The sequence below is a fragment of the Microtus ochrogaster genome, linkage group LG1 (assembly GCF_000317375.1).
Source record: "Microtus ochrogaster isolate Prairie Vole_2 linkage group LG1, MicOch1.0, whole genome shotgun sequence".
NCBI classification, from domain to species: Eukaryota; Metazoa; Chordata; class Mammalia; order Rodentia; family Cricetidae; genus Microtus; species Microtus ochrogaster.
This window is the reverse complement of record NC_022027.1, coordinates 3,996,395-4,018,661: the sequence shown is the minus strand read 5'-3', so window position 1 is coordinate 4,018,661 and position 22,267 is coordinate 3,996,395. Positions and strand designations below refer to the sequence as shown.

Genomic DNA, 22,267 nt, shown 5'->3' with positions numbered 1-22,267 from the left:
CACCCAGCTCCCTGTGCTCTAACTCCTCACCCAGCTCCCTGTGCTCTAACTCCTCACCCAGCTCTCCCTAGCCTCTGGCTGTAGGCTTAGCACACAGCTCAGCTGCTAAACATCCCACCCCATTAAGCAACAGTGCCTTTGAGATGAACTCTGGAGGTTCCTGTTCAATTACTGTATTCGGAGGACAAGTCATCCTAGCTCCAGGAGACAGTGACTCAGGAGCATCACAAGTTCAAGGCCAGTCTAGAGTCTCTAGAGTGAGCTCTAGTCCAACCTGGGCAACTTAGTGAAACCATGTGTTAAAATAAAAACCAAAAGAGCCAAGGGCATGGTTTAGAGGGTCCCGTCTCCCAGAAACACTAGTGAGGATCTAGGGACCACTGTTTAGGGGTGGAGCACCTGCCTAGAATTCAAGATGAAGGTCTGGAGGCTTGGCCACCCGGGGTGGAGCCATGCATAGACTCCCCAGTGAGGGCTGGGGGCGTGGTCGGGGTGGAGCCCCGCTAGAATTCCCCATGAGGGGCTGAGGGCGATGCTCAGAGGTAGGGCACGTCCATTTATATGGCCTCAATCCTCCGTGCTGGAAAAACAAAAAAATGCCAAAATTGAGGCCAGTAAAATGGTTCTTTGGTTTTTGTTTTTTTTTGTTTTTTGTTTTTTTTTTTTTGTTTTTCGAGACAGGGTTTCTCTGTGGCTTTGGAGCCTATCCTGGAACTAGCTCTGTAGACCAGGCTGGTCTCGAACTCACAGAGATCCGCATGTCTCTGCCTCCCGAGTGCTGGGATTAAAGGCATGAGCCACCATCGCCCGGCTAAAATGGTTCTTTGGGTTAAGGGCTACCAACCTCATGGCCTGAGTTCAATATCCACAATCTCCTTGGTGAAAAGAGGGATCCAGGTTGTTCTCTACAAACACAATCACTTTGACATATGCACCTACGTACACACACACAAGTAAATGTGGTAGAAATCACTCTAAGAACCCCCCCTCCCCCAAAAAAAAGAGCTCAGACAAACTGGATTCAGTATAGCAGAACTCTGGGATTTGTCTTCAGAACTGCCAGAGAATAGAACGGAAAACACAGCTCGCCGCTTTGTTGCTGTAGCAAACAGAAGAGCACACTGGTGCAGACACTGCAGGCTGGACCTTCACTCCATCTCCGGGGAGTCAATGTCTAGAGAAAGGGATGACTGACGACACTGTGACCCATTTCAGCTAACTCAGACTCACCATTGTCACCAAGGTCACAGCCCGGGCTGCGTGATTCCCTTGGGCTGGAGAGATGGCTCTGATTAACAACACATGTATATAGTTTTTACAGAGGACTGGAGTTCAGTTCCCAGAACTCACATGCGGCAGCTCACAGCTGCCTGTAACTCCTGCTTCAGAAGTTCTGGCGTCCTCTTCTGGCCTTTTTTGGGTGTCCACGTGCATGTGTAATATACCTACCCACAGATTGACATATACAGATAATTTAAAATAAACCTTTTTGTTTTAAGATTGGATTCCTTATAGCAGGGGAGAGTTGCTATGGGGAAGGGCTGACATGAAGATGCAAACAGGAAGGACCTGGACTTGGGTGGTTGGACCTGGATGTATAGGAAGCCATGGATGGTATGGAGCCAGAGAGTCACTGTGGAGTCTTCAGGCTGTGCTTGGTTCTGAGCATCACTTCTTCCCTGGAGGGGAGTTCTCATCTCCAGAGTGCAGGGCCTAGAATGTCCTGCAGAGCTACACCCCACATCCTGGAAGCTGAAGCAAGCACAGGAAGTGACTGTTCGGAGTCCTAAGAACCTGCACTTTGTGCCCTCAAGACTCCATTTGAATGAAATGCAAAGCAATCCTTTGGAAATGCTGCAGAAACTTTCCATATACAGAGAAGGAGTTCTGGCCTTGCTGAACCCAGGACTTGTGTTGCCATAGCAAGCGCTGATGGCCCCTACTGGCTCTGCATCTTGCCTGGCTGGTTTCTTTCTGGCCATGGCAGGAGCAGCCTGCAGCTGTAGGCTCAGCCTTCCAATCCAGCAAGTTAGACAGGAGGGGACCAGGCCCAGTCTAAAAATGAAAACATGGGAGAGGGTCGCCTGTAGCCTAGGCTGGCCTTGAACTCAAAGAGTAGTGTTGGTGTAGAAGAGTGAAAACAGACCCATATCTGTCACCATGCACAAAACCCAAGTCCAAATGGATCAAAGACCTCAGCATAAAGCCAGCCACACTGAACCTTATAGAAGAGAAAGTGGGAAGTACCCTTGAACACATTGGCACAGGGAACCACTTCCTAAATATAACCCCAGCAACACAGACACTGAGAAAAACAATTAATACATGGGACCTCCTGAAACTGAAAAGCTTCTGTAAAGCAAAGGACACAGTCAACAAGACAAAATGACAGCCTACAGAATGGGAAAAGATCTTTACTAACCCCACATCAGACAGAGGTCTGATCTCCAAAATATACAAAGAACTCAAGAAATTGGACACCAAAAGATTCCATAATCCAATAAAAAAAATGGAGTCCAGACCTAAACAGAGAACGCTTAACAGAGGAATCGAAAATGGCGAAAGACGCTTAAGGAAACGTTCAACATCCTTAGTCATCAGAGAAATGCAAATCAAAACAACTCTGAGACTCCATCTAACACCTGAAAGAATGGCCAAGATCACAAACACTGATGACAACTTATGCTGGAGAGGTTGTGGGGAAAAGGGAACACTGCTGCATTGCTGGTGGGAATGCAAGCTGGTACAGCTCCTTTGGATGTCAGTGTGGTGATTTCTCAGAAAATTACTGGGTCTTCCTCAAGACCCAGTAATAGCACTTTTGGGTATATATCCAAAGGATGCTCAATCGTGCCACAAGGACATGTGCTCAACTATGTTCATAGCAGCTTTGTTTGTCATAGCCAGAACCTGGAAACAACCTAAATCCCCCTCGACCGAAGAATGGATAAGGAAAATGTGGTACATTTACACAATGGAGTACTACACAGCAGGAAAAAAATAACATCTTGAATTTTGCAATAAAATTGATGGAGCTAGAAAACATTATTTTGAGTGAGATGACCCAGGCACAGAAAGACAATTATCACATGTACTCACTCATAGGTGGTTTTTAAACATAAAGCAAAGAAAGCCAGCCTACAAACCACAATCCCAGAGAACTTAGACAACAATGTGGACACTAAAAGAGACTTACATCTAATCTACATGGGAAGTAGAGAGTAGAAAAAGACAAGATCTCCTGAGTACATTGGGAGCATGGGGACCTTGGGGAGGATTGAAAAGGGGAGGGGAGAGGCAGGGAGGGGATCAGAGCAAAATGTAGAGCTCAATAAATACCAATTTAAAAAAATATAGTGTTGAATGACCTTGGCCTCCCAGAGTCTTCCCCAGTGGAGGTAGAACAGTTGGCTTCCCCTTCCTGAGTATTGGTCTCTCAGGTATGGGGGTGGAGCTCAGGACTTCTGCCACTCCAACACCGGAGCTAGAGCTTTGACTCTGTCTGTTTGGGTTTCTAAATTTCATTGTTTTCTGGCTAGCCTGAACCAGTCTAGTAGACCAGGCTGGCCGTGAAATCACAGATTAAAGGTGTGTGCCACCACACCTGACTGGCCCTGTCTTTCCCTGCAGCCAGGACTAGCCAAAGCTTGTCATCCTCCTGCCTCAGCCTGGAATGGATGCGTGTGTGGCATCACGAAATCGCACTCAAGACTTGGAGGGTCCTTAGCTGGACAGCTTCTTGTAAGTAAAGATAGGGACACATCCCCAGGCTCTGGCTTAGAGCCCTGTCTGCCCCACTCCAGTCGTCCTGGGTGCCTCCGGGCACATCGTTCAGACTCCAGCCCAACAGATCCTTCCTTTGTGCTTAGCTGTAGAGAATGATCTGGAGCCCCAGACCAGTCTGAGCTACAGAGCCAGACATTTTGTCAAAAAGAAATGAGGGTTGGGATGTGGCTGAAGGGCAGAGCACTTGGCACAACCGTGGGGTTCTGAGTTGAGATCCTTGGCACCCGTGGACACAGCTGGGTGTGTGGATATAACCCAGCACTGGAGAGGTAGACACAGGAGGACCCCTGGGTCTCTCTGGCCAACCAGTCTAGCTGAATTAGTGACTTAACTTCCAGTGTCCCCAAGACCCCCCATTTCAAAATATAAGGGGGGAGCAATCAGATGTGGGCCCCGGCCTCTGGCCGCCACACACACAAACACGTACACACAAATCTCTCCTCAGCTGACGGTGACCTCTTCTGTTGCTCTCAAGCATGGCTTCACCCTCCAGGCTTTTCTAGCTGTCAGGGGCCGCGGGGTCGTGAGCCTGTCATTTCCTCTGTGCTCCTGGGTCTGGGTGAGAGAGAAACCTGGGAAGCTGAGCAGAGATCATGGGGCGTGAGTCAGTAGGAAGTGGGCAGCCGAAGAGAAGGCTGAGCTGGGGACACTTGTGCCAAGGGTGTCCCTGGGGAACCCATGGATTTCCAGTATGTGGGAGCAGGACAGAGAGGGGCCCTGAACCTGTGCCAACCACACAATGGTCCTTTGATTCACCCGGGCGAGGCCACAGCGGTCCAGCGTGACGGGTCAGGCCTCGGCCAAGGTCAGTGCTGTCCACCCCCTCCACTCCCTCCTGCAAACTCTTGGTGAGAACATAGGGTCCCGTGCCCCACTCCAACCTAGGAACACCCTTGGGGGACTTCCAGGGGCCAGAGCCAGGTCAGGATCCCTCCTCACTGGCACAGGACAGCTATGGTGAGGAAAAGGATGCCTTCCACAGCCAGTGGATCCGCTGGAGCTTCAGGACGCCAAGAATTGGGGGGAAGAAGTCACCTGAAGGGGTCTGGAGTAGATGTTAGGATGGGGGTGATCTCAGGAAACCCAGTGCTCCCTATAGTACCCTCTGTATTTTCTAGTTCTAGATTAATTTATCTGTGTATTTTTCAAGTATATTTATTTATTTATTTATTTTGTTTTTGTTTTTTCGAGACAGGGTTTCTCTGTGGTTTTGGAGCCTGTCCTGGAACTAGCTCTTGTAGACCAGGCTGGTCTCGAACCACAGAGATCTGCCTGCCTCTGCCTCCTGAGTGTTGGGATTAAAGGCGTGCGCCACCACCGCCCAGCTCAAGTATATTTATTTTATGTGAATGGGTGCTTCACTTGCCATGCCTATGCACCATGTGTGTGCAGTACCTGAAGAAGCCAGAAGAGGGTGTCAGATCTTCTGGAACTGGAATTACAGACAGTTGTGAGTCTCCATGTGAGTGCTGGGGACCAAACCCCAGTTTTCTAGAAGAGCAGTCAATGCTCTTAACTGCAAGTCCTCATCTGTGTGTTGTCTTGTCTAAACCATTAGCTGGGTGAGGATGGTTCTAGATCAGCCTTGCTTGTTGGGATTCCCCAACACCACGGCGTGTCCACTAATCATCTCAACTCCACGAGCGACTCCATAGGACTCCAGGGCATTTCAAGGAAGAGTGACCTGGCTACTTTGGCCTTCAGATAGGAGGTTCTGGGTTCAACAGTTACCCTTGTGGACTGTGGGAATCCATGGCACCTGTGTTCTACCTGGGAGGAGGAGGAGACAGTCTCCCACTCCTTCTCAACACATTTTTTTTTTTTTGTATATGTGTGCTACAGCTAGGTGTAGGGGTCAGAGGACACCTTGAAGGAATCAGGTCTCCTGCCATGAGTGTCTGTCCTGAGGACGGGACTCAGGTTGTCAGACTTGGCTGCAAGCACCTTACCCTTTGAGCTACCTTTTTTCTGTGCTTATTCTGAGGCAGGGTCTCACCATGTCCTGGAACTCACTCTGCAGACCAGGCTGTCCTCGGACTCACAGAGATCCGCCTGCCCCTGCCTCCTGAGTGCTGGGATCACAGGCACCCGCCGTCCTGACTGCTTTGACATAGGGTCTTCCTGCCCTGGATTCTCTAGGTAGACCGGTTTGGACTTGAACTTGTGACCCTCCTAAGTGCTGGGATTTTAGGGTGTGCCTCCGTGCCTGATGATGTCTGTCTGAGGGGTGTGGGGTCCAGATGCACGAATGCACCCACCGAGGCCAGAGGACATGAGGTGTTCTGCTCTAGCGCTCTTGGCCTTACCCCTTCCACACAGACCCTCCCGCCGAAGTTGGAGCTGGGCTCTCAGTCAGTGAGCCCAGCGAGCCCTCCAGTCTCCGGTGCCCACAGTCCGGGGCTTACGGTCTCTCACAGGTGCTGGAGTTTTTGAACAGGTCTTCCTGTTTATATGGCAATCAGTCTTAACTCCTGAACGCATCTTCTAACCCCTGGGTTTTGTTTGTTCTTTTTGAGACAGAATCGCAGGTCGCCCAGACTGGCCTGAAGTTCCTTCTGACCTTAATCCTCCAGCCTTGTGGTCAGCTTGTGAGATGGAAAGGCAGGTGTGCGCCATCGTGCCCACGGAATCCAGGGTTCGTGCATGCTGGGCAAGCCCTCTGCCCACCGAGTTAGCTACTGATGACCTCGACTCGTGTTTGACTCACTCTGAAGCCTCGGCTGGTCTGGAACTCGCAGCAATCCTCCTGCTTCAGCCTCCCAACGGCTAGAATGAGAGGTATGAACCTTTAAACGGCTGGGAACAGCTCAGGGACACCCTTTGCCTCCTTGGGGCTTGTCAGTGTGAAGGTCTGACCAGAGGTGCCCAGCCCGAACTTCCAGACACTCTCCAGGTGGAGACCCCAAAGGCACCTGGAGGTGTCCACCTTAGTCAACTCCCAGAACATGCCCCCCGGGCCGCAGTTTGTGACCTGACCCCACTGTGGACTGTTCTTTCTAGACAACTGTCTGGTTCCCAGATGGGACAGGGCCTGCCCCCGGCGGCCACCCCCGCGCAGGCCCGGGCCCTGCGCCTAGGGGACACGTCCGTCCCGCCGCGCCCCGCCCCGCCCGCCGCCGGCCCCGCCCGCCTTGGGCTTTTATAGGCCGAGGCGCCCGCACTCACAGAGTCCCCGCTGCTCCACACTCGCCATGTGTCCTGGGGCACTGTGGCCGCTGCTTTGGGGAGCCCTGGTCTGGGCGGTGGGATCCGTGGGTGCCGTGATGGGCTCGGGGGATTCCGCGCCCGGTGAGTGGGGCTGGGCGGAAGGGGCGGGAGAGTGGGCCACCCACGTGGCCTGCGGAATGCGGCAGGGGGATGTCTGGGGGTGCGCTCTGGTTGGGTAGGCGAGTGGGGTGCTCCACGCCTCCAGCCTCAAGAGAGGACTGACATTTATTTATTAAGCTCTTACTGTTTACCTGCTTTCCCATGAGACTACAGAACCCAAAGTTGTGGGTACTTTTTCCATCCCCGTTCTCAGGATGGGTAAACTGAGGCTTGGGGTCATGAACCTTGTAAGTGACACTGTGGGTGGCTCCTTTAGAGAGACATCTCTTTTAGAGAGACATCTCTGGGTGGCTGGACCTGCTAATGCCATCTGGGTGGAGGTTTTCAGGATCCCCTAGATGGACCGTCTCTGTTGGAATGGTGTACCTGCATTTGGCTGGGAGAGCTGTAGCCTCAGTTTCCCTCTTTTGAAAAGTGTTTGCTGAGGTGCTGGGGCCCAGTTCGAGGAAGGCGGTCGGTAGTGTGTCCTGAGCACGGATGAGGGGATGCAGCTGTCCCCATTTAAGGGTGAAGAAAGCCGAGGGTTCTGCGTTCCAGCCTCCACCCCGCCCTGCAGGGTTGCTGGCCTCCAGGGGAGCCGAGCCCCCTCCCCTAGGGCCGCGTCCCCCGTCCCATCCCAGGGGAGTGAGCTCACGCAGAGGGAATGTTCCCCAGTTGGAGTGAGTAAGAGGCGGGTCAGGCGAGGGGGGGCTGCAGGCTGGGGGCTCGGCTGCCCTGGGCACTGTCTAGACAGGGCAGAGGCGGGAAGCCAGTGCAGGCCCACAGACCCTCACATGCCGAGTGCCTGGCATTTGAAGGGGCTGGGCAGGGTGCCAGTTCTCAGGCCGGAGGCTGGGCAGAAGTTGGTGGTGGAGCACTGGGGTGCGACTCAGAGGAAGAGGGCTCCCCACAGAGCAGAGTCAGGACCATAACTGTGGCTTTCTGTGCCTTTCTCCTGTGTTGGGGGGCGGGATATCCATGATAGCAATGGGCACCTCTCAGTTGGAGGGGGCATTAGACTTGGAGTATGGGGGGTTGGTTAGGAGTTTGCCACACAGAGAACGTCCGCACAGAATAATTCATAGGTAGAGATGAGGTCTGGAGTCTCCCTCCTCCTCCATTTCCGCATAGGTGGTGTGTGCTGGCTCCAGCAGGGCAGAGAGGCCACCTGCAGTCTGGTGTTGAAGACAGACGTCAGTCGGGAGGAGTGTTGCGCCTCCAGCAACATCAACACAGCCTGGTCCAACTTCACCCACCCAGGGAATAAAATCAGCCTGCTGGGCTTCCTGGGCCTGGTGCACTGCCTGCCTTGCAAAGGTGAGGGGTGGGGTCCTGATGGTCTCTCTGTGGGCTTGGGGATAGTGCTGGGGACGGACTTGGAGAGAATGGACATTAGATGGAGGGTATTGGGAGACGATTAGGAGTTTGCTGGGTGGAGCACAAGGAAGAGCACACCGTCTCTAGGAGGGCCGCCTGCCACAGGCAGCTTAGCCAGGAGTCGAGGCTGCAGACCCGCACTGGCCTCTGGGATAGGATTAATGTCACATCAGCCTGGCTGTGTCCCAAGCCCACTGCCACTCACTCCTCCTCCAGACCCCACCCCTAGCTTCTGGGAAGAGGACACACACCCAGAACGGCCAGGCCTGGGCCTAAGGGCCTATGGTTGCCTCCTGCGTCCCTGGGTCCTGCAGAGGGGAATTTGCCCCTCCCCTTTAATCCCTTGGTTTCCTGAAGTTGGCTAGAGGGTCAGTTCCCGGTGCGTGGGTGAGTGGGTGGGCCCTGTGATGTGGCTCCCTCCGGAGAGTTCAAGGTCTGCTCTCCAGACCCACAAAGCAACTGAACTGGGAGAGGGAAGGGTGTCCATGAGTCTATCATGTTCTCAAGCTAGGATGTGTTGGGGTCCGTAACAGCCTCAGTTTTCCCATCTGTAAAATGGTAAAAAGGGACACATGGACAGGAGTGGTGGTGCAGGCCCGGATTCCCAGCACTTGGGAAGTAGGAGGCAGGAGGATTAGGAGTTCAAGGCCAGCCTAGGCTATGGGAGATGCTGTCTCAAAATAACAAAATAAAGTCTTGTGTGGGGCAAGGTGAAAACCCCAACACAAGACTTTGTCTAGGTGAGCCTCAGTTTTTCCACCTGAGACATGAGGATGTGCAGGGTGAACCCCTCCCCCAAGCCCTAGTGGGAACCTCTAGGGCTCAGGCACTCAGGCGTTGTGCGCTAAGGTGAACCACACCTGTGCACGTTCTGTGTCCCTAGATTCCTGCGACGGCGTGGAGTGTGGCCCCGGCAAGGAGTGCCACATGGTGGGGGGCCGTCCACACTGCGAGTGCGCACCCGACTGCGAGGGGCTTCCCACGGGCTTGCAGGTCTGCGGCTCTGATGGCGCCACCTACCAGGACGAGTGCGAGTTGCGCGTGACGCGCTGCCGTGGACACCCGGACCTGCGCGTCATGTACCGAGGCCGCTGCCAAAGTAAGGGCCACGGTCGCGGAGGGGCGGGGCCATAGAAGATGAAAGCGGGGTCTGGGGCGGGGCTTAGGGAGATAAGACGGGGAGGTAGTGCATGCTGAGGGTGGAGTCGGGCGGCTGAGGGGTGGGGACTAAGGGAGGTGTGACCAAGCAGAGGCGGAGCCTGGAGCAGAGGCGCTTGGGGAACGCTGGGCCTACTTAAGGGCATGGTCTGAAATGGGTGGGGCTTAGGTTGCTCCGGGCTGGGCCTTGAGGGGCGTGACCTGTACGGGGTGGGGGCAAATGTTGGTAAATGGGCTCTGTAGAGGCGTGGCCACGACGGCCGCCTTCTACGGAGGGGCCTGAGGGTCAGGTCAGGTGGGTGTCAAAGCCGCCTGGCTGGCTTCAGAGTTTGAGCTCGAGCCCCAGGATAACTGCGACTCTCGGGCGTGTCCGGGGGCAGGGCTGCGCGCGGCAGCACGTAGCATTCCACAGCCCTGCGGCCAGCGTGCCCTCACAAGTGCTGGCGCGGGAGGGAGACGCTGCGCAGCCGGGAAAGAGGCTCGGGATGGACGGGGAGGGGGACGTGGGTGGAGCTTGGCCGAACGGGGCGTTGTCCTGGGGGCGGGGCTTGTCTCTGAAGACTGGGCTGGACGGAGGTGAGCCGGGCTCGCGTTTTAGGGTGGGGGTTGCCCTCTAGGGCGGCGTCTTGCCGGTTGTCGGAGCTGGCGTTCTAGGGCGGGGCTTGAAGAATGGCGGTACCTTTAGGTCCTAGGAATGGGGCTTTCTAGAGGAGTCCTAGTCTAAGGGTAGCTGGACTCATTGGGAGGAAGCACCATCCAGGACCTGACCCGCCCTCTCTCGGCCCACAGAGTCCTGTGCTCATGTAGTGTGCCCACGCCCCCATTCATGCCTTGTGGACCAGACCGGCAGCGCTCACTGTGTGGTGTGTCGTTCTGCCCCCTGCCCGGTGCCTTCCAGCCCCGGCCAGGAACTCTGTGGCAACAACAACGTTACCTATATCTCCTCGTGTCACCTGCGCCAGGCCACCTGCTTCCTGGGTCGCTCCATTGGCGTTCGCCACCCAGGTATCTGCACAGGTGAGACTCGTGTGGGTCTGGGCGTTGGTCCACCAAGGGATAGCACGTGCGCTCACTCTTGTCCGTTTCCTCCACCCCTGCAGGTGCCCCCAAAGTACCACCAGAGGAGGAAGAGAACTTCCTGTGAGCTGCAGCAGCTGGGCCTAGGATTTGAGGCCGTCCCGATTTTATTTATTGTCACAGAAAAGATTCTAATTTATGTCACGTGGACATTCCCCAAACCTGGCCTGAAAGCACTTGGGGTCCCCTAGGATCCTGAGCATGTATCACAAGGATGGAAGGGAGGTTCTATAAGAGTTGTATGTGCCATCACCAGGTACTAGGACCAAGTTAAGATCCCAAGGAGGGCAGCTTCACAGAGACCCCTGCTTGATCTCTCTGCCTGCTTTTCAGTCTGGAGCTGAGTCTCAGGGCACGGTCAGTGGTAGTGTGTCCGCCTCAACTGCGGTTCACACAGGGCCTCTCGACCTCAGCCCAGAGAAACCCTGGGTTCTTCCCTATTCGCTCCACTTAAGGAGGGACCTAGTGGGAGCATCGGGCTGTGGCTGACTGACAGGCCAGGGTAGCCAGTGGCTGCCAGGGCTCACTGTGCCCAGAGCACTCCAGAGTCACTCTAGTGCCTACCGCCCTGCACATCAGCCTGGTGCTGCTTGGGGCATGACCCTTCCCTCTGACAGCTGCCACTTCGAGTTACCCATGTGCCTTGAAGGGGACCACGAAGAATGGAGAGCTGTAGCTCTGTAGCTACAATGCTTTCCCAGCTCCCACAAGGCCTGGCCTTCATCTCCAGCACCACGTAAAACAGACACGGGGGCACATGCCTGTCACCCCAGCACTTGGAAGATAGAGGCAGGTGGATCAGGAGTACAGGGCCAGCCTTGATTGCACAATGAGTTCAAGGCCAACCTTATATCTCTAAAAAACTTACAAAGGGTTGGGTGGTTGTAGGGCCATATTATACAGGCCCATATTTTTACACGCCTTTAATCCCAGCTCTTGGGGGGCAGAGGCAGGCAGATCTCTGTGAGTTCAAGGACAGCCAGGGCTGTTACACAGAGAAACCCTGTCTCAAAAAAAAAGTAAATAAATAAATAAAAACTTTAAAAAGGAAGACATAATGTTCAATCATACAGAGAATCATAGGAGCATGCAGAGCCCTCCATGTGGGGGAAAGGATTTCCCAGGGTCTTTTCTATTATCCTCCTTCAAGTCCTCAGCTGGGCCTTTCTTGCAGTATCCCAAAAAGTGTTCTTAGCAGGTAGCCGAGGCAGCCTCTCCCACCCTGGGGTTCTGCCTCACCAAAGAAATAAAGACAATAAAACCACTATGTTGACCAGGACCACACCTGCCTTTTCTCTCTGAGCCTGGAGACTAGGGTAGAGCGTGGGACCACCTGAAAGCTTCCAAAGATATGGCGCGTGCTCGTGGATTCCTGAGGAGCATGGAGCAAGTGGAGGGGAGGGAGAAGAAGGGGGCCCTTCTGGGTCTTAGAGGTACAGGGACAAGGTGGCTCAGGAGCGAAGACGAAGACAATGATTGCTGTGTTGAGGCAACTTTAGCATAGGAGGCCAGGCTGATCTTCGATTTCAGGGATAGAGTGATACCATTTTTATTTTTTTACTTTTTTTTTTTTTTTTTTTTTGGAAGGGGTTTTTTTGGGGGTTTGGGGCCTGTCCTGGAACTAGCTCTGTAGACGAGGCTGGCCTCGAACTCACAGAGATCTGCCTGCCTCTGCCTCCCGAGTGCTGGGATTAAAGGTGTGCACCACCATCGCCCGACCCAAAGGAGTCTCTTATACACAGACAGGTCTGGTTTTTTGAGCAATACACAGCCTGCTTAGCAGTGTGCCTCAGCCCTCTGACGTGTCTCCCGAAACAACTGAAGTTTCTGTTAAATCTCAGCTCCCAGGCTCTCCTTTCAGTGAAAATCCCCAATATAGTGTAGAATCAGCTTTTAGGAGCCAAGCTGCTGAGAGCGTGGCTGTTTCTGCCCCCTGCTGGGCGTGTTTATGCCTGCAGTCCCAGGACACAACCTGCAGAAATCTGAGTCTCTCAGCCACCGCTCCCCTTCCTGGGGCTCCTTTCTCCCTTTAGTCACACACTAGGGGGACTCAGTCCTCAGAGGTGGCCTTGTCCATCCTGACCCCTCTTGTGGCCTCAGTACCCTCACACAAGCCATCATAGAAACAGAAACCACACCACTGATGGTCCCCACTGTGGGTACAGAGCATGGCAGAGCTCAGCTGGCCCCGCCAGGAGCTGTTCCATCCGCCCTGGCAGAGGCCCCAGCAGGATACAAGGCAGAGTGGCCTGGTACTTCTCTGTGGCAATCACAATAGCCTCACAGCAGGGCCCAGGACAGCTGAGCCCTTCAGCTGGGGGAGGAATGCTGCATCCAGTTGCACCCTCTCCTCCTCAGGGACACCAAGGTCCCTGTCAAGAATCAGTAGCAGTCCGGAAAATGATGGCGCACTCTTTCAATCCCAGCACTCAGAAGGCAGAGACAGGTGGATCTCTGTGAGTTCAAGGCCAGCCTGACCCATCTACAGAGTCCAGGACAGGCTCCGAAGTTATACAGAGAAACAAAAATCAATAAGTAGATAAATAAATAATCAGTAGAAGTTGTGCTCCACCCACCATCAGGACCCTTGCCTCCTCTTCAGGCATCTCCTTCCTGGACTGGAGATATGACAGCCCCCCCACCTCTCAGCTTCCCCCATGTCCTCGGGGTGAAGGCTCCTGGCCCACCATTCCAGCCCCACCCCCGCCAGGCTCCTGAACTGGGGGGGTATCTTTCCATTCAGTCTCAGGCCTCAGATAAGACGTCCGCCTTCAGGAACCTCCCAGAGTCCCCAGTGCAAACAGGCACCCATCAGCTGTGGAGCTGTTGGGAGCCTCTGCGAGGTCTCTGGCCACTCACGGAGGTGAGGGCAGAACGACCAGACCTCCAGGGAGGGATTGCTCCAAGTAGCTGCACCTTTACCTCAGTTTCCCCACCTGTACTAGATGTCAGCTGACTTTAGGGAGCCTCACCCCCAGACTCTGGAAGATGGAACCCTCATTCCCTCCTTTTCATCCTAAGACACTCAGGGAGCCCACTTGGCTATAGGCAGTTCTGAGACACTTCCTTGAGAAGCAGGCCTCAGGGCTCTTGGCTTTGATTTTGATTCTGACAGAGGCAGGATTTATGGAGGTGAAAGACAGGATTCAGAAGCCTGAGATCCTGCCAGCCATTTTCAAACAGAATTCCAAGACCACAGGCATGGACCAGTGGCAGAGCCCTTTCCTAGACTAAGTGTGGTGGTGGCCCACGCCTCTAACCCCAGCACTTGGGAGGCAGAAGTAGGCAGATCTCTGAGTTCCAGTGAGACCCTGTCTCGAAAAGAAAAGAGTTCATCCCAACCCACAAGAAAATGAAATGATCTCTGAAACCAGGTGGGCCCGGACTGCCAGCCACCCTCCTGCAGCTCCTCCTTAATAGGCAGATGTCGTTGGCCCCCCGTGTGGCAGGCTGGTAACCGGGGTGCTGGACAACAGCCGCAATGCTCAACACCTGTCGTGTGGGCTCCAGGCACCACCACAGTGGAGGAAGTCCCTGTGGGGACAAGCGGGTAAGATCACCAGTTCCCCGTGTCGGGAGCTCATGCAGCCCCTCCCTGTCTGCAGGGTTACCGCGCCCTCTACTACTGCGATGCTCCAGCCCTTGCCGTATCAATTTAAAGAGTTATAAAAAATACACTGAAACTGAACACAGTACAGACTTATCTGCTGTAATTCTTTCTTCCATGATACTATTTTGTAGTGCTGAGTATGAAACTAAAAACTTCAAGCTTCTTGCTAGACTAGTGTTCTAACCATAACCTTGCCCCGACCCAGCCCTCACTGGGGATTCTAGGCGGGGCTCCACTCTGACCACGCCCCCAGCCCAGCCCCTTACTGGAGGATTCTAGGGAGAGCGCTACTATTCAACTTCAACTATTTATTTGCTTGTTTGTTTGTTTTTATTTGAAACAGGTTCCCAGTCTAGAGCTAAAATTTAACTTCAAATTTCTATCATCCTGACTCAGTCTTCCAGTCTTCCGGATAACTGGAATTCCCAGACGGTGCTGCTATTCCCAGCAGCGAGTGAAGCGCCCCCTTCTGCTGGCCTTTGGTTTATTGCTTAGTGGCCCCAGAATGTCACCTGTCATTGAGGCAGTGGACAGCTGATGTGAAGCAGAAAGCCTCCACAGTGGTGACGGCCACTGAAGCAGAGACCAGGTAGTGCTGGGAATGTTGTGTCACTTCCTGGCCCCACACCGACCTGGGATAGGTGTGGCTGTGTGAGCGCTCAGGATGGGGAGATGGGCCAGTGGAGGCCAGCCCTGGCAAGGAGCAGGGGTGGAGTCTGGGCTGAGAGGAAAGGGGTAAACAGAGACACTCTGAAGACAGAGACAGGCAGATCTCTGTGGATTCAAAGCCAGCCCGATCCACATGGAAAGTTCCAGGACAGCCAAGGCTACATAGTTGAGACCTTCCCTAACCTGAGAGAGGGAGAGAGGTGGGGTTGGGGGTGGGCATCCTGACTGGGTGTGGTGGTGCTCACGGAGCGTTCCGAAAGGTCGAGGTGGAAGGGTCAGGAAATCAAGGTCATTCTCAGCTGCGTAGCCTTTAATCCCAGTACTGGGAGGCAGAGGGGAAAAAAAAAAAACAAACTACACAGAGAAAAAAAAAAAAACAAAAAACAAAAAAGACTTGGAAAAATGGTCCATCATTTAAAACCCCTAGCTGGTCTTTGTTGTTGTTGTTGTTGTTGTTGTTGTTGTTGTTTTGGTTTTTCGAGACAGGGTTTCTCTGCGGCTTTGGAGCCTGTCCTGGAACTAGCTCTGTAGACCAGGCTGGTCTCGAACTCACAGAGATCCGCCTGCCCACCGCCCCAGACTCGGGTTCAATTCCCAGCACCTACACGGTGGCTCACATCCAACTCCAGTTCTAGGAGATCTGGCGCCCTCTTCTGGCCCCCTCAAGTACTGCATGCAAGCAAACCGCACATGTAAAAATAAAAACATGAAGGGAACCCAGAGCCCACAAGCCTGTGCCTGAGATGGCTGAGATCCCTGCGGGAGCCCACACCCCATTCCTGGTTCAGCAGTTAGACTAGTCTGAGTCACCGGGAGTCACCTTGGGAAGGGGTTTCCAACAGCAGGCAGCCCCAGCATCCAGTCTTGGGCATGGAAGGGATGGGGAGGGAGCTGTGGTCTGTGGTCAGAGCATAGAGCAGACATTTCTGGGAAACGGGGAAGGCGATTCGATTCAACTCTCCCATATCCCCAAGATCACGCTCATGAAAGTCCAGAAGATCACATTGTCAGCCCAGACTCACCCGAATCTTCCTACCAGGTCATCTGTCCCTCGCCAGGCAGCCCCAGGTCAGCACCTAGGCCCTTGGCCTCAGCTTCCCCATCAGGAACCTCACGTCTGTGAGGAAGCTGACCCGTAGCAGATCTCGGAGTTTGGCTGACTCTGCTGTATTTAGTGAACCCCTACTGTGTACCAGACTTCGTTGGAAGAATTGGGAATACAGCAGAGGTCTGGGGTCTAGAGATCACCTAGCGGGAAATGCACTAGGCTTGGATGTCTTCATGTTGGGGACCTCTGGGAGAGAATGGTCCCCCATGAACCCCAGGCTGGCCTCAAATTCAGTGGCCGAGGATGATGTTGCGTTGGGGGAGGCTGCTCGTTTATCCTGGCCCACTATAATCACATAGAAACTGTATTAATTAAATCACTGCTTGGCCTATTAGTTCCAACTTCTTATTTGCTAGCTCTTTTTTCTTAAATTAACCCATCTCTATTATCTTACATTTTACCATGGGGCTCATGGCCTACCGGTGAGGTTCCAAGTGGCAACTCACATCTTTCTTCTCTGGCAGCTACCTGGCATCTCACTGACTCTGCCTACTGTATATATATATATATATATATATATATATATATATATATATATATATATATATATATATATATATATATATATATATATATATATATTTCATCCTGGCTTTACTCTGTTAAGTCATTGGCCAAAAGTGGCTTCTTTATTAACTAATGGCAGTAAAACATATTTACAGCATACATCACCTCCCACATGAAGCCTGAGCCTCTGGTCTCCAGCTTCCTAGTACCCGATGAGAAGACAATGAGACCTACCCTGGCCCTACCGAAATGGGAGCTCCAAGCTCCCTCGGAGACAGGAGTCTAGAGCACACGTGGGCTGGACCTGCACTGGTTCATGTTTGGTGACCAATGCCCTAGCTTAGTTGGACACAGAAGGCTGGTTCCCTACCCCCCAAAGCTGATGCAAATGTTTGGGCCTGGAAAGGGACATACTGACCTGGATGAACCCAGGACACACAATGATGCTCAGGCCACAAAGGAAGGGCATAGGGCCAGCAAGGCCACCCTGTGGGGAAAGGGCACTGGTATCTTGACTATCTCTTCCCCAGGAGGCTCATCCTACCACACTGAGGTTGAAGCATGGAGTTCTGCACCATGGGCTCTGGAGGAAGAGAGGGTCAGGAACAGTGTACTGAGAGGCAGGGCTGGGGAAGGAAGTGGAGGGAGAGATCCCACATAGAGAGGAGAGACACAAACAGAGGCAAGGACAGACAGACAGAGCACAGAGAGAAGTGAGACAGAGGAAGGGGGAGAGAGACAGAAAAGAGAGTAACTGGATACAGACAGAGTGAGACAGAGATGGATGGGAGGACAGAGGGACAAGGACAGAAAGAAAGCCAAGTCAGCAGTGCTCACCTTTAATCTCAGCACTGGAGACACTGGCAGCTGGGTCTCTGTCAGTTTAAAGCTAGTCTGTTTACAGAGTGAGACCCTGACAAACAAACAAACAAACAAAAAGCCTGAAAGAGGAGCTGTAGAGGTGGCTTGGTGGTTGAAGCGCTAGCTCTCCTTCCAGAGGACCCAATTCAGTTCCTAGCCCACAGGGAGGCTCACAATAGTCTGTAACTGTAGTTACTCCCTCTTCTGGTATCTGTGGGTACTGCACGCACAGGGCACACATACACAGGAGCACACCCAGAACACACAAAAATAGAATAAGCTGCTGGTGGTGGCGCGCACCTTTAATCCAAGCACTCAGGAGGCAGAGGAAGACAGGGGTCTGTGAGTTCAAGGATAGCACAGAGTTCCGGGACAGCCAGGGCTCCACAGAGCAAGCGAGGGAAAGGTGCAGCCTGCAGACTGGGCGGGGCTGTTGCTTCCCCATTTCCTTCTGCTTTGGTGAACAGTTGTGAAATGTAAAACCATCTTATGTTCACCTCAACTGCCAAGCTCACAGCAACCCCCAAGAACACTGTATAGTCTTGAGAAATGCAGGGAGGTTTTCAGTTTTGATCTGGGGTATGTGGGAACCCTGTGAGTATCAGGGCTGGGGAGGGAGAGAAATGTTTCCCAATATCTCAACCCTCCCATATGCCCACTGGGGTTTTCTCTCTCTCTTTCCTTTGTAGTTATTTGTTAATTAAGTTATTGATTTAATTAATTTTGTATTGAGACAGGGTTTCTTTTGTAGGCCTAGTGTCCTGAAACTCACTCTGTAGAACAGGCTGTCCTCGAACTCACAGAGATCCACCTGCCTCTGCCTCCTAAATGCTGGGATTAAAGGTGTGCACCTTCATCACCTGACTGTCAATAATGTTTTGACACATAGCATATAGCCTATCAATACTGATAAAGTTTTATTGGCACACGACCACATCCACATGTCTCCTCCAGCACCTTTGGTGTTCATGACAGAGAACAGTCCTTGCAGCGCAGACTATCTGTCTAACAGCACTGGCAATGTAAAAACCCGCCAAATCCACCGGACCCTCAGTGTGTCCTGGGCCCCGTTCTAAGAGCTGTTAACACTCCAGCAGCCTAAGAAGGTGGGATGGACAGAAAGCCACAGAGGCCAAGAAAAGCACAGATCCGAACCCAGGGAAGATAGACAGGTGTGGCGGCGCAGGCCTGGCAGAGGCGGGGGATCCCTGTGAGTTTCAGGCCATCCTAGTCTATGAGGTGGACCCGGACAAAAGAAAACAAAAGCAAGGCTCCTGAGGACGGGAGCCCAGGGTGTCCTGGGACCTCCACGTGCACACAAGGTGAACACACACTCTGCAAAACCAAGCCAAAAGATAACTATTCTATCATAAAAGCGAGTTTTGTGACACACTCTCCCTGCTCCATCCCAAGGCCTAATGAGTAACTGTTTATAGCCAAGGGGCTGCAGTCCAGTAGGAACGCAGGAGCAAAGTCTGAGTTAATCCGCTGCCTCTTCACAGCTCTCCCGCGGCTCGGGGCTCCACTTCAGGCCCTGAACTGTATCTGGGCTCTTTTCCTCCCATCCAGAGCTCCGGGTGACTGGGTCCGGGATCTGGGCGACGCTTTGGGGTGCAGCTGCGCCGGTGGGGGCGTCTGTGGCCAGCAGGAGGCGCGCGCGGGCGCGCGGGGTGCAGGGAGCGCGCAGAGGCGGCGCGCGCACGAGCCCACCCGGCCGCGCCCGGACAATACCGGCGCGCTGGGGACTATGCCCGCGCCGGTGCCGCCCCCGCTCCGCGCAGCCCTGGCCGCCAGGCCCTAAGCGTCGGTCCTGCCCCGCGCTACACCGCCCACGGACCTCGCGGGAGATGGAGTGAGTACCCGGCCACGCGCGCTCCGCCGCCCCAGGCCCCCAACGAGAGACCCAGAGGCGAAGCGGGGAGACCGTTCCCATCTGCAAAGGGGAGGGATCGAGCTGGGCCGCGCGCTCCAGGCCTGATCCCCAATCATTCTGGGGGGGCACCCGGATTGCACTCACACATCGCTCGCAGGATGCAAAGGAGAGAGGCCCATGCTCCCGCAAGACCCTTCAATCCAAGCTGGGCCACCTGTGGGTGGGCGGCCCCCGAGAGCCTGCGGGATCTCGGGAGTAGTAGGGACCCTTCCTCAAAGGGCAAGGTGCTACCCGCCTCCCCTCCCCCATCTTCGACTCGCGGCTTCTGGCGCTTCTGTCGGTCCCTCCTGCGTCCTGCCCTCTTCGTGGCCTCACCGGGGCACGTAGCTTCTTGGCCAAACCGATTCCGGCCCATTAGATGTGGTCCTGAGTTGCCACTGGCTTGAGAGGTGGATTTCCGCGGAGAGCTAGGCGGGCGGTTCCCTGTCAGGGGCTCTAATCTATTTCCCCCTTTCCCTCTTAAGCATGCTCCCCGCCAGGAAAAGGGGGGGACCTGATGGTGTGACTCAAAGGGGTAACTGGTTCAGGTTGAAAACGGTGGCGGTACCCAGTCCACAAACCCAGGCTGGTGTGAGCTGCGGTCTGTTTGTGTGGGTCTGAGAGAGATTGATGGGCAGTGGAAGATTTTGTACACAGCCGGGAGCCAAAAGAGCATGTATGCTCGCTCATTCAGGCATGCGGTCCCCTCTAAGCAATGTGAAGGTGTCCCCCAAGCCTCCCCTACTCCCACAGGTGGGAAGGATAGGTGCTTGAGGGGTGTTGAGGAAACATCGCCTAGGTCACAAACCCGCCTGCTTGGTGACTGGAGTAATGGCACCCCACGCAGGGCCCCTGTCCTCCATCCCAGCCAGGATTTGGGACATAGAAGTCCAGCCAGCTTGGCTGGTGGCCGCTCCCCCTGCCTTTCCCTCTCTGGGTGTGTTTTGTATGAGACAACTTTCCTCTTGGGATTAACCCGTGACCCACCACACCCACTGATGGGTGGAGACTGGCTGTCACATCCCTCCCTGGCCAAGAAGGCTAACTCCCAGTCCCTTACTTCAGAAAGCCCAGACAAAGGCCTGGCTGCTCCCCTCCCCGCCCTGGGAGCCCAGCCAGGGTCTCAGGGGAGCCAACGCCCGGATTGCCTGCCCCACATCCCCTGGCTTGTTTATCTGTTCAGCTGACCTAGCCCACGGGAGCCCCTGACAGCAGGGACAGCCTGGGTGTGGCAGTGGCCAAGGGCTCATTGACAGGTGAGAAAACTTCCCACCCAGAACAGCAGAGGAAAAACATTTTTCTGCATTTCGGCTTCTATTGTTTCCTATTCTTCTAGCTCTTTCTTTCCCACTGGCTCAGAGGGGTCTAGGTGCTGCACCAGAGCCACACAGCACTGAGGCCCTTAGCACGTGCTGCAAGGTTTTTGTGGCTTCTTGACATGGGCCTCTCCCTGGGTGGGCGCCCAGTCGGTTACTAGATTTGGAGTGGGTGCAGCAGGAGGTTGGCCCGTGTGACCGTGAATGAGGGATTCCAGTGGACACAGGGTGGAAGGAATTTCCATCTGGCCCTGGCCGACCCTCATTTACCACAAGGGCTGAAGGCTCAAAGGCCAGGGAGAGGGGTGTTCACCATGCATTTTAAAGATCAGGGCTTGGCGGCCCACGCCTCCCAGCACTCAGGCAGCAGGCGGATCTCTGTGAGTTCGAGACCAGCCTGGTCTACAAGAGCTAGTTCCAGGACAGGCTCCAAAACCACAGAGAAACCCTGTCTCGAAAAAGCAAAAAAAACAAACAAACAAACAAACAAAAAACTAAAAAGGTATGCAGTAGAGAATTAAAAGAGAGGACTAGAGAGACGCCCCCTGTAAGAGAGCTCACTGCTCCTGCAGATGGCCCAGTTTGGTCTCCAGCACCCACATGGTGACCCCCAACTCCAGTAATGCTAGATCCAGGGGATCCCATGCCCCCTTCTGGCCTTCCCTCCTGCCCCAGCCTCCTGGAGTGCTGGGGTGACAAGCATGAGCTACCAGAACAGAAACGTTGAAAAGGGAAGACTTCTGTGGGTGCTACCTGGATCCTAACCCCACCCCACCTCCCCCCGCCCCACCCTACCCTGCGTGCCTGTGAGTCTCTTGGTGGCTGTGCCAGGTCTGCCCTGATCACTGAACGCCAAGCCAGCTTTGGTTTTCTCTGTCTCTGTTGTGTTGCTGAACTTGCAAACTCTGCCTCACGTGTCAGCCCGCTTAACTCTGGGGTGTTTGTCTCCAATACAAGGGAATTCAGTTTGAAATTCAAGAAATTTCTGGTTTGGTTTGGCTTTTATTTTTCTTTTCTTTAAAAAAAATGATTTGTGTGTGAGTGCGGAAGAGTATATGGATTCAAGTGTAGGTTTTGGGAGTCAGTTCTCCCCTTTCACCGTGTGGGTTCTGGGGATTGAGCTCAGGTTGTCAGCGTGACAGCAAGCCCTCTTACCCACCGAGTCATCTAGCTGGCCCCTGAAATGTGAGTAAAGTTTATGCATCTAGAGAATTTTGTTGCTGTGTTTTAGTTTGTTATATTATTTATTATTTTGTGGGTGGGGCATGGTGCATGCCTAAAGATCAAAGGACAACCTGCAGGTCATTCTGTCTGTCCCCCATGTGGGTTCTGGGAATCAAACTCAGGGCCTCGGGTTTCGCAGCAAGCACCTTTACCTGCTGAGCCATCTTGCCAGAATTCTCCTATTCTCCTTGCAATTTTAATTTTTTTTGAGACATGTAGACCAGAATGGCCTCAAACTCACTACATAGCCAAGGAAGACCTCAGCTTCTCCATCGCTGCCCCAGCTTCTCCATCACTGCCCCAGCCTCTCCATCACTGCCCCAGCCTCTCCATCACTGCCCCAGCCTCTCCATCAC

General features: G+C 53.8%; 1 protein-coding gene across 1 annotated transcript; it reads left to right on the top strand.

Annotated features, from left to right (window-relative positions):
* Positions 1 to 6,977: 6,977 nt before the first annotated feature.
* On the top strand, positions 6,978 to 11,649 carry Fstl3 (follistatin like 3). Its single transcript, XM_005359106.3, has 5 exons — positions 6,978 to 7,074; positions 8,224 to 8,409; positions 9,353 to 9,568; positions 10,417 to 10,644; positions 10,728 to 11,649. Exons 1-5 carry the CDS (start codon positions 6,978 to 6,980, stop codon positions 10,769 to 10,771), a joined length of 771 nt encoding a protein of 256 aa, XP_005359163.1. The 3' UTR covers positions 10,772 to 11,649.
* Positions 11,650 to 22,267: the final 10,618 nt, after the last annotated feature.